The sequence below is a fragment of the Eschscholzia californica genome, unplaced genomic scaffold (genome assembly GCF_041429995.1).
Source record: "Eschscholzia californica isolate CP2 unplaced genomic scaffold, dmEscCali1.0.p SCAF_4, whole genome shotgun sequence".
NCBI classification, from domain to species: domain Eukaryota; kingdom Viridiplantae; phylum Streptophyta; class Magnoliopsida; order Ranunculales; family Papaveraceae; genus Eschscholzia; species Eschscholzia californica.
In genome coordinates this window covers 48,641,554-48,657,819 of record NW_028238461.1, presented here as the reverse complement: position 1 = coordinate 48,657,819, position 16,266 = coordinate 48,641,554, and the positions used below count along the sequence as shown (strand labels likewise).

The 16,266-nt window shown below is 35.4% G+C and overlaps 1 protein-coding gene and 1 non-coding gene across 2 annotated transcripts; both read left to right on the top strand.

Annotated features, from left to right (window-relative positions):
* The first annotated feature begins 2,118 nt into the window (after positions 1-2,118).
* Positions 2,119-2,190, top strand: TRNAC-GCA (transfer RNA cysteine (anticodon GCA)). Its single transcript has one exon. It is a non-coding gene; the product is annotated as a tRNA-Cys (tRNA).
* An 8,091-nt stretch (positions 2,191-10,281) lies between these two features.
* Positions 10,282-12,831, top strand: LOC147545541 (uncharacterized). The gene is made up of 2 exons (XM_086637831.1): positions 10,282-11,186; positions 12,367-12,831. Exons 1-2 carry the CDS (start codon positions 10,530-10,532, stop codon positions 12,484-12,486), a joined length of 777 nt encoding a protein of 258 aa, XP_086493957.1. The 5' UTR covers positions 10,282-10,529; the 3' UTR covers positions 12,487-12,831.
* The last annotated feature ends 3,435 nt before the right edge of the window (positions 12,832-16,266 follow it).

Here is a 16,266-nt window from a genome sequence, read left to right as displayed (position 1 = left end):
CATGGTTTCAGATTGGGGTAGTCTGAAGTCATGCTTTGGGTCTCAGACTGGTTAGTCCGAGACCTTTCTTAAAGTCTTGGACTGGCCCAGTCCGACCCCTATACTTCTCTCTTTATCTCTTTTCAAGTTCGGGGTCCCCCATCTCCCTATCTCTCTTAAAGGAATCAGCAAAATCTAGAGCTTGAAGATTAAACCAAACCTAACACATTAATATTTTTTCAAGCTCGGACTGGTTTAATAGCTTAAGGTCTGGTTTTTGAGAATTTCACGTTTGATTTGTTTAAGGTCTGATTTTTTAAAACTCTAGGTTTGATTTGTTGAAGGTCTGGTTTTTGAAAACTCTAGGTTTGATTTGTTTAAGGTCTGGTTTTTGAGAAAATAGTTTTTATATTTCCTTCATGATGTTAGATGATAACATTTGTTGATTGATTAATGGGTTTTCATTTATTTAATCTTTGATTGATTTCAGATTCAAGATTGACAATTGAGAGAGAAAGTACAAACGAAGAAAGGAAGAAGAAGATGATGAGGGCTGCTCAGAAGACCCCTAAGGCACCTACAAACAGGAGGCCCCTATAGCAGTTGTAGGAGGTGCCTATTGAACCACCCAAGCTACTTTTTTTTTTTGGAAATTGACAACGATGTACGATAGTCATTACAATGACGTTGATACATCAAAGATGTGATAAGCACGATAACTGCCGAATTTTAACAACAACATGCTTAAAGCCCAACTAAACTATGGCCTGAAATCCAACTACATTATTTATACTTAATAATCCTACATTCAATAATCCAAAGATTCACCTCACTTGGAGATCGAACCCGAAACTTCCAGGAATTTCTGGAGTTTATGTCAACACTTTAAACTACATTATTTATACTCTAATAATCTCAAGTTACTGTGATGGATGAATACCTACTCTTTATGTCTGTAAATGATAGAAATAGCAAATGAAAATAATTATGTAGGAGTGCATCTATTAAAATATTTTAGAACATTAAGTGAAACTAGTCTTGATTCTTTTTCTGTCTCTTTCTTTTGTCTAATTGTGTCCAAATATGTAGTGCTTTAATTAGAAGTATGTTTGCTACAATTTGGACACTTCACCATAAGTAAAGACTTTCTTTCTACTAACTTCTTTTTTTAAATGTTTGGAGAACTTTCATGCTTCTGTTATCTTGATTTGCATGAAGATCTTATCAACATTATCTATCAAGAAAATCCAAATGCGTTTTTCTTTTTATATACAAAACAAATACAACTTTATTTTGTATATTCAATTTTTAATATAGAAATCATTCAACAAAATTATTTTTGAGAATGATGATGGGAAGATGAAAGGACTGAATTATTGTATATGTTTCAAAGTCAAATACCCAGATCATTGTCGGTTTACATTGATCTATTGTACTATTGTTAACAAAAACAATATAGTACTTATATTGCATGTCACACAAAAATCATAGCAATTAAACAAAATTGATTCTATTCAACTTTAATATTGGTTCAATTTTAAATTTGAAAAAATTCAAGTGCCTTAGAGCAAATAATTTGGAAACAATTATTGGTGATCACATAACAGAAACCTAAGGTAGGGGTCACATTTTTTGCGATCAATAATTTCTCCATGTTTGCTTTTCGTATTTATTCGTGTTTTGTCTTTTTTAACCAGTACACTTTTGTCAAAACCCTTGGTTGGAATTTGTTTCCACTCTCAGTGTCTCGAGATCCAGATACAAATAGTATAGTATTTTTTATAAAAACAATACATTTTTCGAAAAATCTACTCAAAATTTGTAACCCCTTATTGTTAAATTAACTTTATATATTTTTTTCAAATAGACTTTTAGAGTCTTAAAAATAATTAATTAAATTAGTGATATCATTATCTATATGTTTAGTAAAACATCCTAAATTATTAGTATTTTAATCATGTCCATAAGAACCTCAAAGAGGCGTAATTCAATAAACTTGGATATAATTATCACCTCTCTAGAAAATAGATGAAATTTCAATAAAAAAAAAAAAGAAAGATTGATGAAATTTAAGGGTCTTATCTCATGGTTTTAGGTATTTTAATATTTAAATCTAGATGCTGAAAAGTTATCACAAATGGGTCCATAGCTCAGTGGTAGAGCATTTGACTGCAGATCAAGAGGTCACCGGTTCGAACCCGGTTGGGCCCTTCCCATCAATTTTTTTTTTTTTCTGAATTGTCTTTATATCTAAGACATGCTTATATCTATCAAAGAGATGTACTAAGAAAGTAAGAAGTAAAAAGAAAAGCATACAATATACATACATAGTCGATTGAATATTTCATTGAAATTTAACAATTTTTCACTCTTTTGAGTCATAAGATCTAGAGTTCAAAAAGTGATTATTAAGATTATCACTCTTGTAAGTGTAACTTCCTAATAGTATTTATTTAAGCTTTAAGGTGGTGTTTTTTCTTTTAAGATCTGCATATGAGTTTTATTTACTTGTACGACTTAAGTTCTTTCATGTATTCTTTTAGCGAAAACACACGGATTTGAAGAAACTAATTTTAAGATCTAACCCATTTAAAAGAAAAGTATGTAAAACGACTAAATTACACATACAACAACTAAGAGTGATTGGCAGTGGTTGTTTTATTTGGAATGGTGTTCTTAGATGAAAAAAAGGGTCCATACTAGAGTGTCGAAACTTCGGGACCAGTAGCCCAACCAATGGTGGGCAAGAGAATTAAGCACTATAGGCGCCCCAATAAGTCTATTTTGGTGTGGGAGGTCCATGTGGAGATGACAGCATTCAGCAATAATCCCAAACGCCTATAGAACGTCCGCAAGGACACTCGCTGCTCAACCCGTATGGAAAATTCTGAGCAGACTTGATTTGTCTAAAGGTTGCAATCATGATCAAGGTCAGCCCACACATAGTTGAGGCCCAAAGCCAAATCAAGAATAGAGGCAGCTTTATTATAAGCCAAAAACAAACATAAAATACTTAATGTTGTTTTTGGAAGGGATTGAACAATTGACATTTATCTCATTAACAACCAGTAAGGTGCACAATCAACACTTTTGATTGTAGTTTTGTGTATTGAAACTGAACTACCTTAAAGAAAAACTTTAAAAAAGAAACCGTCAGGCCTCAAGTAGGTCGGGCCCAAAGCAGCAACATTGGCTGCTTTGTGGTCTAGTGTCACGACTTTACATTCTCGAAAGGTGTCATGCGACACTTGTGCGCACTCTAGACAAGGCTTGACAAGATGGCCGTGACACTAGGCCGTCCTTGCAACCATCCATTCACTTCATTGAAAGGTTTTAGTTTTTCATCTGCTATAACCTATTTTCATAAAAGAAAAAAAAAATAAAAAAAACACAAAATTCAGAGAGAATGAACTTTTTTATTGTGTTTCTTTATCAAACTTGTCGTCTTAACTTTTTTTTATTAGTCTCTCCTACAACATTCTTGCAAGTTGCAACTAAAGATAAAAATGTGACTATGTGATTATTTGGCTTTATGAAGACTTTTTTTTTGTTAAGGATGTCTTTATGAAGACTGTTATCTTAAATTTAGATCCCTCTTCTTTCCGAAACAAATCGTATAAATATTTCGTGAGAATCATTTTCAAAACAAAAACTATTTCCTGAGAATTTGTTTTATAAAATTTCTTCTCTTTCCAAATTGGGTACTTTTTTCTTTTATACAAAGAAAATGCACATACTAACTTTCTTTAGCCCAACACCATAAATCTTAATGTAGACATTTACAAGTCATAAACATGTTTCATAAAAAGAAAAGTCATAAACTAAACTAGCGAAATTTCTTCATCAAGAAAAAAAACTAGCGAAATTTAAAATAGTACGATTTTACTATTGATTTATATCATCTAATTAATAAGCATACACAATTTTCAAATGTACACAAATTACGACACCTCAATTTGTCAAAATCTAGAAAAGAGTATTACCCTTAACATATATACTGTTAAGAAACCAATGTAGTTTCGATATCTGGAAATATAATATTTTACAAATTATTGTGCAAGACGTGGTAATTTTAGAACACATTTAATTGATTAAATAAATACGTGAATCTATGTGCCAACATTTAAAAATAATAATCATAACTTTTCGTTTTTAGGGCTGTCATTGATAAATTATTAACAAGAACTTAGTTAGATTGGGTGAGTACATTATTTTACTATTAATTAATGTATGATGGAAAAAAATATTAGTATCACAGATCCAGAAAACCCTGGCTTACTAATAGCAAATCCCATAAAAAAAAATGACTAAATAACTTTGTATATATAGGATTTATTTTAGGTATTCTAATAATTTAGTAAGGATATCTATATCCATAAATATTAATAGATATGATTTCCGGGAATGAGAATCGCAAACCCAGCCTTCCTCTTGGGTTTACTATTACCCCTTTCTGGGCGAATCATATTCTCGGGAGAATGGTATTCCCACGCCATTCTCGCGCGCCAAACGATAGTCTGGATAGTGATTCCCGCGAATCATATTTCATTCCCACACTATTCCTGCGCGCCAAACATAATCTTAATTTGAGTATTGTTTAGTCCTGCAAGGCTGCAACCATGCTCAAAGTGCTAAATCCTTTATTCAAATCCATACTTAGGTGTTAGGTCAATTGGTAATCAAATAACTCCAAATGACGTTGTAACAACAACACCAACAAAAAAAAAAAACTCCAAGTAACACATGATCGTACAGTTGATATCATTATTAAGGTAAGGAAATAATTGATTTTTCTTTTATTTTATTAGTAAGGGCAACCACTATCTTAGTTTTTAATTATAGTAATTGAAATCGTCCTTTGTGGTGTAAAAGCCATTTAGATTTAGTAACATGTGTACTTCTCTACTAAAGAGACTCAAATTCGAACCTTACAACTTTTTAAATTTGTTCGTGTTAAAGGGCGAGTAATCAATCGGAACAGCTAGCCCCCGTATAAGCCTGAATTTGAAGAAGGCTTAGATGGGCCAACCAAGTAGCCCATGTAAGAGGGCTGGGTCTTTTCCTCTCCTCTAGGTGACATAATAAAGTATTCGAATTCAATCCCCTAACTTTATACATAAGAAAAATTGTAGAAGAGACTACAAAAGAGACTTATTCCAGACTTAAATAGGAATTAACCGTCCATCGAGAGTGAAAAAATCCATCAAAAGAGAGAAAGAGACTACGAAATAAAACTCGTTGATTTCGTGTAGGTTTTGATTAAACCTTGACTTGTTTGCATTGCTCTATACATAATAAGTACCACACCTGGATTATATATATCGGCAAAAGCTAAACCACATTGGTTTAAGTTCACAAACTACATACTAGATACTACCAAGCCTTTATGTACCAAAATTAACATTGGGGTTTAGATTTTATAAAACTGAAGATTTTATCTCTCTCGGCCATCATATGATTCTAGTTATAGGTTATTCATACAGAAAATATGTATCATAGCAGACAATATCCATTTCATAAAGAAAACTGAACTCACTTAAACTGAAAATGAAATTTTATTCAAGTACTGGGGAGGCGGGAAAATCATCCGACACGAAAAAGTTCAATACCTTTAACAGCTAATTTCTACTGGTCAAATGATAATACTAAAGCAAACTTACTGGCTTCATCTTTTCCCATCTAAGTATGCAGGGTGATGTGTTACACATTAGGAGTTCACGAGGGTATAACCTTTGTCCTATCGAAATGAAAAATTCTATAATCTCAATCTTCGGAGATAAGTTTGACAAGTGCATCTTAGCCATGGAAAATAAATTTGGGAGGTATAATCTCAATCTTCGGAAATATGTTTGGGAGATATAATCTCAACCCTTAGAAATAAGTTTGGGAAGTGCTAATCGTGATCATTGAATAAGAGGATATATTCTAAAAAAAAATACCCTCTTCCGTTATTATGTAGATGTAATCTTACTATTCATATGTTAAGAAATGAACATACTATGCCATTCGTTATGTATGGACCCTGAAATTCTATTCATACATAGCCGATCCCAATAGACTTATTGGACGTTCTCATTGGCATGCATCCAGCGGTAATAGAACAAAAAGAAATACAAGGAACGAGAAAGAAAGGAGACTGTCTGTGACGAGTGAGTAGAAAGAATGAAAGAAAGGGAGGTGAGGAGAGAGAGTGAGAGAAGAGGGAGCGAAGAATACGTGCTGCCCAGGCACCTTTGTCGGGCCATATACCATTTTCTCGAAGAGAACCCTATTTCCCAACACATTCTACCCCTCCTGTCACTATCCCATATGTCTTTCTCTCGTGGAGAACATCGGAAAATTAGTTAGAAAAAAAACCTTTAAAGTCAAGTGGATGTGGGAGTGGGAACAAAAATATGTAAGGCAATCATTTTACTAAAAACAAAATTATCGTAGCTTCCATTGGAAAATTAGTTGAGGGAAAACGCCTGAAATCGTGTGAATGTATAACCAGAAATATCAAATGTAATCATTTTACAGAACTTCGTCCAATGGCCCGAAATTTGATTATGGGAGAAGAAAAACTCTGCATTATTTGGCATTCTTCTTCGATACCAATATGGACTACTTATTTTGATCGCCAAAGAGCAAGTTTAATCTTTTCAGTCGAGCTGCTCCTCAAATGAACAAAGGGTCGAAAATTTATGTTAAATCGAGGCTTGACTTTGGGCTCCTCTATCACTTTTATTACTAAAATGTGTTATAAAGTCTTGGCCTCTGGTAAGCAAGAAACAAACACAATACTACTAAAAAAGATAGAAAGTAAATTTTAACGACTGAATCATATATAATGGATTGAATTGTCTGTTCAAACTACTCATAAAATCAAAACTAAGGATGAACAAACTAACCTATGTCTATCCGCCTAAGGCCATAATATGTATTAGCGTACCTGAATCAAATCAACTACCTTATGAATTTTGCTGCAACCTTTCTACTGCAATAAATTTGTTATACAATTTCAGTTGTGTATAATAGATATTTTGCTATGGGTATGCTTCAAAAGGAGTACCATCAGGGCGGGACTTGGGGACAAGAGAGTAAAGCCTCGCTTCAGGTTCCAGGACCAAGGGGTCTCGATTTTTTTTTATCTTTATAAACATATTACCAAAAGTAACAAAGAGTATACTTTACCTCAATTGGCAGAAAGTATGTTAGAAAGTTCAAACAACCCAAGTTTGATCTCAAGCATAACCATTTTTTCCTTCTTAAATTGTATTTTTTTTTTTAATTATTTTAGTTGACATTTCTACCACCACCACGATTACTAAACCTCCACAACCACGATTACTAGACCTCTACCACTACCTCCACCACCGCCATCACCACTACTACTAAACTTCAACACCACAACCACCACAAACTGTTTAATAATTTAGCTGACACTTCTACTATCACGACCATTACTAAAGCTCCACCATTATACCTCCACTACCACCGCCACAATCACTAAATCTCTACCACTGTAACTCCACCACCACCAGCACGACCACCACCATTGCTAAACTTCAACACCACAACTACCACCATTACAAAGTCTCCATCGCCACAATCATCATCAAATGACAACCAACACTATCACCATAAGCACTACAAAAAGAAGGCCAAAATTTATTTGGGTTCTTTTATCGGAGAATCATTTTCTGATACTTTTTTTCGGTTTAAAAAGAAATTAAACCAACTACTGAATCGCCGAGTTCCGAACTCAATGAACCACTTGATCGAGGTCGACCATGGACGTACGAGGACTCTCCTTGAACACAAGTCGATTCCCTGTAACTCAATCAGATTGTTCGATTCATACTGCAACTTATGAACTCAAGTTTCATGTTTAAACCTCACATTATGTGCAAAGAAAATGTAGAGAGTTTCCATATACAATTTTTTTTGTTAAATGCGTGCAAGCCACATTCTTAAAACTCGCTTCGGACCTCCGAAATTTTAGAGTCGGCCTTGAGTACCATACAAATGCTTGTTATGCAGGCAAGCGGGAAAAAATGCATCTCACCTTTTATTATTGGGTTATTTCCCTAATGGCCCCCTACTTTGTGACCAGCTTCCCGCCTGGCCCCCTACTTTACGATAAATACCCATATGGCCCCCTTCCGTTATAACACCGTTACTCTCTCTCCTCCATCTCTTTTTCTCTCTCTGCCATGTCACGCCACATCATATGTTACGCCACCTCATCACCTTCTCCGGCAGAGGTCGCCGGCCGGCCAAATTTCCGGTCGGCAACCTTCATACTAAAAATAAATTTTTTTTTTATTCTCTTCTTCTTCTCTCTCTCCTATTTTCTCTCTCTCTTCTTCTTCCTCTCTCTCTCTCATCTTCTTCCTCTCTCTCTCTCTCATCTTCTTCCTCTCTCTCTCTCATCTTCTTCCTCTCTCTCTCACTCTCTTCCCCTTTCTCTCTCTCTACACACTCCGGCGAAGGGTTTCCCTTCGCCGGAGTACCTCGATCTGTTCAAGGAACAAACCTTGAAGGTCTGTTCCTTGAACAGATCCCGGTCTGTTCCTTGAACAGATCTTGAAGGTCTGTTCAAGGAACGGATCCCGGTCTGTTCAAGAACAGACCTTGAACAGACCTACTCCGGCGAAGGGTTTCCCTTCGCCGGAGTGTGGACAGAGGGAGATGATAAAAAAAAATAGAGAGAGAGAGGAGAGAGAAAATAAAAGAAAAAAATGTTTTTTTTTTAAATATTTTTGAAAGGTCGCCCGGCCGGAAATTTGGACGGCCGGCGACCTGCCGGAGCAGATGATGATGTGTCGTGCTAAGATGATGTGGCAGAGAGAGAAAATGAGATGGAGGAGAGAGAGTAACGGAATGTTAAAGATAACGGAAAAAGGGGGCCATACGGGAATTATCGCTAAAGTAGGGGCCAGGCGGGACTAACATATTATTGAGATTGATTGATTTTCCACCCCCACACCATGATCTGTGGACATATCTTTCATGCTACTGAAATTCGAAAAATCCAACACCGTAAGAATATTCTTATAGAAGATTATTGCATTTGCCATGTGTACGATCAAAGAGGAACTCTTATCTTTCTTAAAACGAGAAACAACGTTGACTAGCAATGAAGTCGATCAAAGCAACCATTCACTATATATTAGAGCGGGTGGGCTACATATTCTGAATTTTCTTTTAAGTACATTGATAAATTCATGAGACAACAATATCAAACATTTAATTATTTTTTTCCGATTTTCTTTGAACACTTTATACGTCTATTTTCTCTATTTTCCATCCACTCGGTTAATATATTTTCTTTTCTTTTTAAAATTAAAATATTTTCTAATAATGACAATATATCACAGATAAGAGTATGACACCCACACATGTGGGTGTCATAGGATGAGTAATGGTACTGGGTAGGATTTCTGGATTTGGTAACCCCCATCCAACCATTTAAACCACATGATACACATTGAGAAAATAAACAAATTATAAAATAATAAAATAATAAAATAATAAAGAACAATGACTTAAAAACCATATCAATGAAGTGGTGATAGGGGGACTTCCTAGTAGAGGCTCCCTGGTGTACTCCCCTTAATAAGATAATGGGTATTTTAGTCTTTCAACGGTACATCACGGAGTCCCCGATCACTTTTGATCAATAATACATCAAATATGTGATAAGAGCATCTCCAATGCAAGTGTGAAAAATGGATCTCTAAATGATCTCTTTCCTATTTGGCCATTTAGAGACACTCTATTTCAAAACCATCTCCAATGCCACACTCAAGAAAAACTCTAAAAACTTATATTTTAATTTAAAACTAATTGATTTGCTTATGTGACACTTAGAGAAACTCAAGAGGAAACTCTAAACTTAGAGTGTCCTCTTAAAGATTTCTAAAATGAATCTTGACACATCACTTTAGAGATTCATGTTGAGTTCTGCATTGGAGATGGATTTTAGAGAAAAACTCAAAAAAATCCTATGTGATACTTTAAGATTTAGAGTTTGAGTGTTGCATTGGAGATGCTCTAAGTTCGATAACCGTCCATTCAAACTCTTACAAGATCGGGCTTATAACCCAACTAAATTATGGTCTAAAACCCAACTATATTATTTATACCCTAATAATCTAAATTCAAATAATTAAAGATTTCACCTTTGGGATTCGAAACTGAGACTCCAGAACTTTCTAGGATTTATGTCAACAAGTTGGAACCACTTGGTCTACCAACTATTGACCAATGATGCCCTTCTTGATCTATATAAATGTAAACAAATACTTGATAACTTTTGAGTAGTAAGTTACTAGGACTGGTTGTTGGTGCAGTTTGATTCCATATAGATTTATTAGATTTGTCAGTTCATAATTTTCTCTCCCCATTCCTTAGTTGGTTGTTAGTATTAGTCATTCTCTCTTCAATTTCATCTTTCAAAATCATAAATTCTCACACAGATTGAGAAAAAAAAAACAGAGTAGACAGAGAGAAAACTCAAAAGTCTAGAGAGAGAGAGAGAGAGAGAGAAAGAATCAATACCCACCATGGCGATTGATTGGAATAGTGATTGTGAAGTAATAGGATCAGATGTAAAATCAACCGGAGAAGGATCTCAAAGTGGTGGTAGTAATGGTGGTGGTGGTGGTGGTGGAATTGATGCAAGAGAAAGACATAAATTAGCAGAGAGAGAAAGAAGAAAATCAATGAGAGAATTATTTTTATCTCTTCATTCTTTACTTCCTCATGCTAATACAGTTAGAAAAGAACAATCAGCAATTCTTGATGAAATTATTAAATATATACCCATTGCTGCTGCTAGACTTAGATCATTACAAAATCGTAAAAATTCATCATCACCATTAATGAATTTGAATAGGTCAAAATCAAATTCAACATCAAAATCAAATTCATCACCATCAATTCAAGTATCAGATCGTACTACTACTAGTAATAGTAGTAATTCAATTAGTTGTCTTAATACTAGTGATTGTGATATTAGAGTTGCTCCTGAACCTTCATCTTCAGTGGCGATTCGAGTTAGAGGTGACAGAGTTAATGTCTCACTTAGTGATACAAAGGGTACTTCACAAACTCTGTTATTATCTGCAATTTTAGATGAACTTGAAGCTCATCAACTAGAACTTGTTCGTTCTACTCATTGTCGTGATGGAAGTAAAGTTTTACATCATTCTGAAAGCAAGGTTTGTCCTTCTCTCTCTCTCTCTCTCTCTCTCTCTCTCTCTCTCTATATATATATCTAAAACTCAATTCTTTTCATCTTGAGAAATATTTTGTGAATTGGGTTGATCAAATATGATCTACCCATCATTTGATTTTTAATTTTTATAACTTGGGTTGATCAAATATGATGATCTACCCATCATTTGAATTTTAATTTTAATGAATTTCTATAACTTGGGTTGATCAAATATGATCTACCCATGATTTGAATTTTAATTTTAATGATTTTTTTTTTTAATTTGGGTTGATCTAAATTTAGGTACCCAATTATTCCATTTTTATTTTATGAGTTTTAGTGAGTTGGGTTGATGTAGAATCATGTACCAATCTAATACTGTAATATTTTTAGTTTTTTTTTTTTTTTTTGGAGTAGGTTGGATTTTAGTAGGTTATTTTATACATAGATTCACTTCACATTTTCTAATTGTAGTTATTTCACCCATTTCTATGTAGTGATTTTTTATAGTTTGTGGTTCTCCCACTTCTCTTGTCTCAAAATGATGTTCCTTTCAAAAATATATTAGAGTAACCTTTCTTGACCTTGAAAAGCTTGAGAGATCATATTAATTTGCTATTTTAAGTTCCATCCCCATCCCTCACTTTTCCATAGAAAAGCTTTCCAACTTTAGTACAAAGTTTGGGCTAGGTCATTGTGTCCTATGTAGAACAAAAACTATTAGTTAAGTTTACGACTAATAAAATACATGGAGTTTCACGGTTTATTTTTTCTGTATTTTTTATTTTAATTTGTAGTTTTGTTACTACTTCACAAGATGACTATATTTTGAAGGCACCACATTCAAATAACAAAGCTTTTAAAAAGTTGACTTCGACTATTTTGATCCGCTCTACAGAGTGTATACAAATAATTGTTGATATCTAAAATTTTCTATTGTTTTGTTGTTTACCCCTTTCAAAATTGTATGAACCTCTCATTAGACTATTTTCGTGCCTACTCTAAATTAGATTTTTTTTTTTTTCTTCCTTATTTTTTATTCCAAATTTCTTTCAATATTTACTCTCTCTTTTCTTGGTGAGATTTATTGAGACTATTGTTTTCCTTGATTTCAAAGAAATATTCATTATTTTATTACAAGTGATCTAACATGGGTACTCTGATTTTTATATTTTATTGTACAGATTTGCGAGGGTCTAGACAGATCGCCTGTTTTGTTGAAAGCAAGATTACAAGAATTGGCTCGAAAACTCCACAAGTTGAGAAAATCATCTACACTTAAGAGATCATTTGACCAGATTTGACTAAATTGGATCTCATTATCTAAAGGGTCATCTATCTCTATTGCTATTGCTAAATGCTAGTTTAGAAATATTTTACTATTTAGTAATTCAGATCGAGATCTTAATGTAGAAGAAGGAAGAGTGTTGTAAAATAATGATGAAGGGGATGCTTAGAATTTTGGCATATATAATCTTTCTCTTTCTCTCTCCTATTGCCTATCTTCTTGTCTTCTCGTCTCTTTCTTGTACTTCTTATTTTTCTTTTCATTGTCTTATCACAATTTAGTTGCTTCAAGTTATTTTTAGAAATGTATTTGGGATAACATTGTAGATCATTAAAGATGCAACTTTGACGGGTTTCTTTAATGTTCTAAGGTTCTTAACAATTTATTCTTGTTTTGAACAAACTTTAAATAAATAAATAAATAAATAAAAACAGAAAAAAAAAGACCAAAAAGCATGTGTACTTAAAATCTAAATACGAAGTGGCCCAATTTAGAAAGAGAAAATACATCAAGTGACATAGGAGATACGACCTAAAAGTGTGAGCTCTTAATTTTGTATTGGTCTCCGGTAGACTTCAACTTTGTGAAAAAAATGTCCACCACTTTTTGGTGAAGCAGTTAAGCATCCCTCTTAATCCGATGAGGTTGTGGAATCGAGTCTCGGTGAAAGCAATTGGTCATCAAGATTTATCTCATGTAATTTAAGCAATATATAAAGTGAATAATATAATAAATTTGTCAGACTTTAGGTCTCTTTCATGTTGTCGGGCTTTAGGCCTCTTTCATTATGATTTAAATTAGGCGGTTATCGTGCTCATCACATCTTTACGATGTATCAATGTCTTGTAACGACTAACGCAGATCGTAGTCGATTTCTCAAAAAAATAAATGATAGAAAAATGTGAAGAAAGAAAATCAGACCTCCTCAAGACCTGAATGGCATCCATCAAGAGAGCGAAAAAGCCCATTAAAAAAAAAAAGATAACCCATAAATGTAAAGCCTAACCAAATATATGAACCTTCTAGTCAGGCTATGCAAGCACGAGATAGGTCTCCTAGCTACAGGAAACAACAGATCATGGTATGAAGACACTTAAAGTACTGTTGGATGTCATGAAAACTACTCCCCTAAACATAATTCCCACCTTTAGAGCAGGGGTGGAAATGGGACGGGTGTAGGCGTCCACACGACTTATAGTATCGGTCCGGGTACCAAACTTCTATGGCTATTAGGATAAGCGGGTTAATTGGGCGGGCATTTTTGAAATTCACCTTGCCTATTGCCCGTCCAAGTCCACTAAGAAGCTCGGGTAATCGAGTATGGGCGGGAGGGTAGCGGGTAAGCCCATGACTTGAAAAAACGTCCTCCTTCCTCTCCATTTATAAAGTCACCAAACACTTCCTAATTCTAAAGAGGCAATGTGGGACTAGAACTAGAAGTTATTTGTGTTGTTCCTTTTAGGAATATAATCGTACACTGAAAACTAATGAAGAACTCTATGGGATTGTGATAGTATAACCACTCTTTGCTCCCTAAGAGCCAAACACTACTTCAGTAACCCACTAGGAATTGTCTTGTGTCATTGAAAATCAATGCAATGGGTTTGTGTAATTTCCTTTAAACATATTATTTACCATCTCAATTAGGCTTAGCAATATAGATTGTTGGGCTTCATCAACCCAAAACGTTGATGTAATCTGGTTGGTTATCGCTGAGTGGGTGAGGGCATTGGCGGGTGAGCGGGTAGAGGTTTTAACACATGCCCGTTCAACAAAATTCGGCAGCCTGGGCGGGTTGTGCCTGAGATGGGTGCGGACGTCCATGGTCCTCGTCGGGCTCGGGTGCCCGCGGAGTGGTTCGAACCCATGGACATAATTCCAACTCCTACTTTAAAGGTCTGTTTGGCTCTTGTGAAAATATACGACCAAGAAACCATTTATTTTCCATGAGAAAATTAATCAAAACCTTTTATTTGGTTTGGCACTAAGTAGCTTGATTGGAAAATTATCAACCTCAAGTATTTATTTCAAAAAGGTCAGGATTTTGCCCACTCTACTTCCATACGTAGTAATCTGAAATTGGGGCAAATTTCAAGTGTGTCTTCTCCATTAGTTGGGGGTTAGGGGTGGGAATCGGTCCGGACGGGCGGGAAAATGGACACTAACTCAACCGGTTCGGGCGGAACGGGCACAAGTCTTAAGTGTCCACTCGGGCATCCGGACAAGACGGGCGGACATTTCAAATTTTTCTCAACAGAGTGCCCGTCCGTGACCGTTTTTGATAGTCGGACAAACCGGGTATCGGTCGGTCGGACACCGGTCACTAATGATCAAATAAAGAAATTTTTGTTCGAAACTAAAATTATTTAGTAGCTAAATACAACTTTCTAAGCTCCCACTTTACAATTCCAAAAAGTAAATGAGTATAAAATTAATAATAATCATTGAGATTTCTCATGGATTACGATCGGTCCTATTCTTCTTCTCATGGATTACGATCGGTCTTGGGTTACTGATGAGATATTAAGATCTTGAAGGAGAGAGAGACTAGAGAAGTAGAGAGACGAAGACAAGATTAAGAAAAGTGATTTCTAGGATTATATATTTTTACTCTTGAAATCTAACGGTTGTAGCTAACCCTACAAATCTAAAGGCTTAAGATCAATCATATAGGCGGACAGGTATACTAGGTAAGATAAACGGACGGGTATGAACGGATTCGGCCGGATGGACTATATAAGCGGGTAAGGACCTATGCCCGCGTCCGTCCGCTCAAACTCTTTCGGTCGGGCGGGTACAGACCGATTCGGGTATCGGACGGTCACAAACCTTTCGGACTCGGACGGTTGTGGACGAGTTCCGGGTTTCCGGGCCAAAATCCCACCCCTAGTTGCGGTGTGTTGGGTTTTGCACCCTTCTACTAGTGTTTATAGCGGAATAAGACATCTAATGTCTACACTAGTATTCCCAGGATCACATGCATAAGCCTATGATAATCATTAATTAAAACTAGAAAGATAAATACCTTATTCGCTAGTTTTCCCTCGAACCTTTCCAATTGCTTATGAGAAGATCAAGAGCTTCAAGTGTAGCTCCTCTACTTGGGACACGAGCAATCAATTTGATCTCCCACCTTGTTGTATAGCTAGCACACCAATGGTGGTTGGAAGAAGAACTCCTTTCTTCTTGACTAGATAGATAGTTAATGGGAATTAGCTCACTTTCTCTTCTCTACTTGATGTGGTAGAGTAAGAAAGCTTAGAGAGAAATTCCACACCTTATTCTCTGCCCTAAGAGTGTTTATATAGAACCCTAATAAGAATCCACCTCCTTTTAGGTTTCCCAAAACACCCTTTAGAATAAGATTTAGGGAAATAGTCGAAAATAGCAACTATTGGTATTTTCTCAATTCCCTAAGGAGATGACGTCCAAACCCAGCCAAAATTGGCAGATTTAATGTTCATAACATAAGGAAACGTCCCTCCAAAAATCAGCCCAATCCGAGCCCTAAAAGTGCCCGAATCGGCCTAGGCCCAAAAACCCTGCTTTTGGCCTTTTTGTACTATCTTTGCCTAATTCCTTTTTAGGCCTATGAGATATGTTTATGGGACACTCCCATGATTATATCTCACTCCCACTAGTCATATCCTAGATCAATTTGTCACTCTTATGTGTAACCCGTTGTAGGATCCGATCGAAGTTAGCCGCGAATTACTTCGTAATTCGACGATCGTAGTTGGTCTCTAGCTACAACTCTACGATCCCTAAATCAATCGGACTTGATGATCTTCCACAT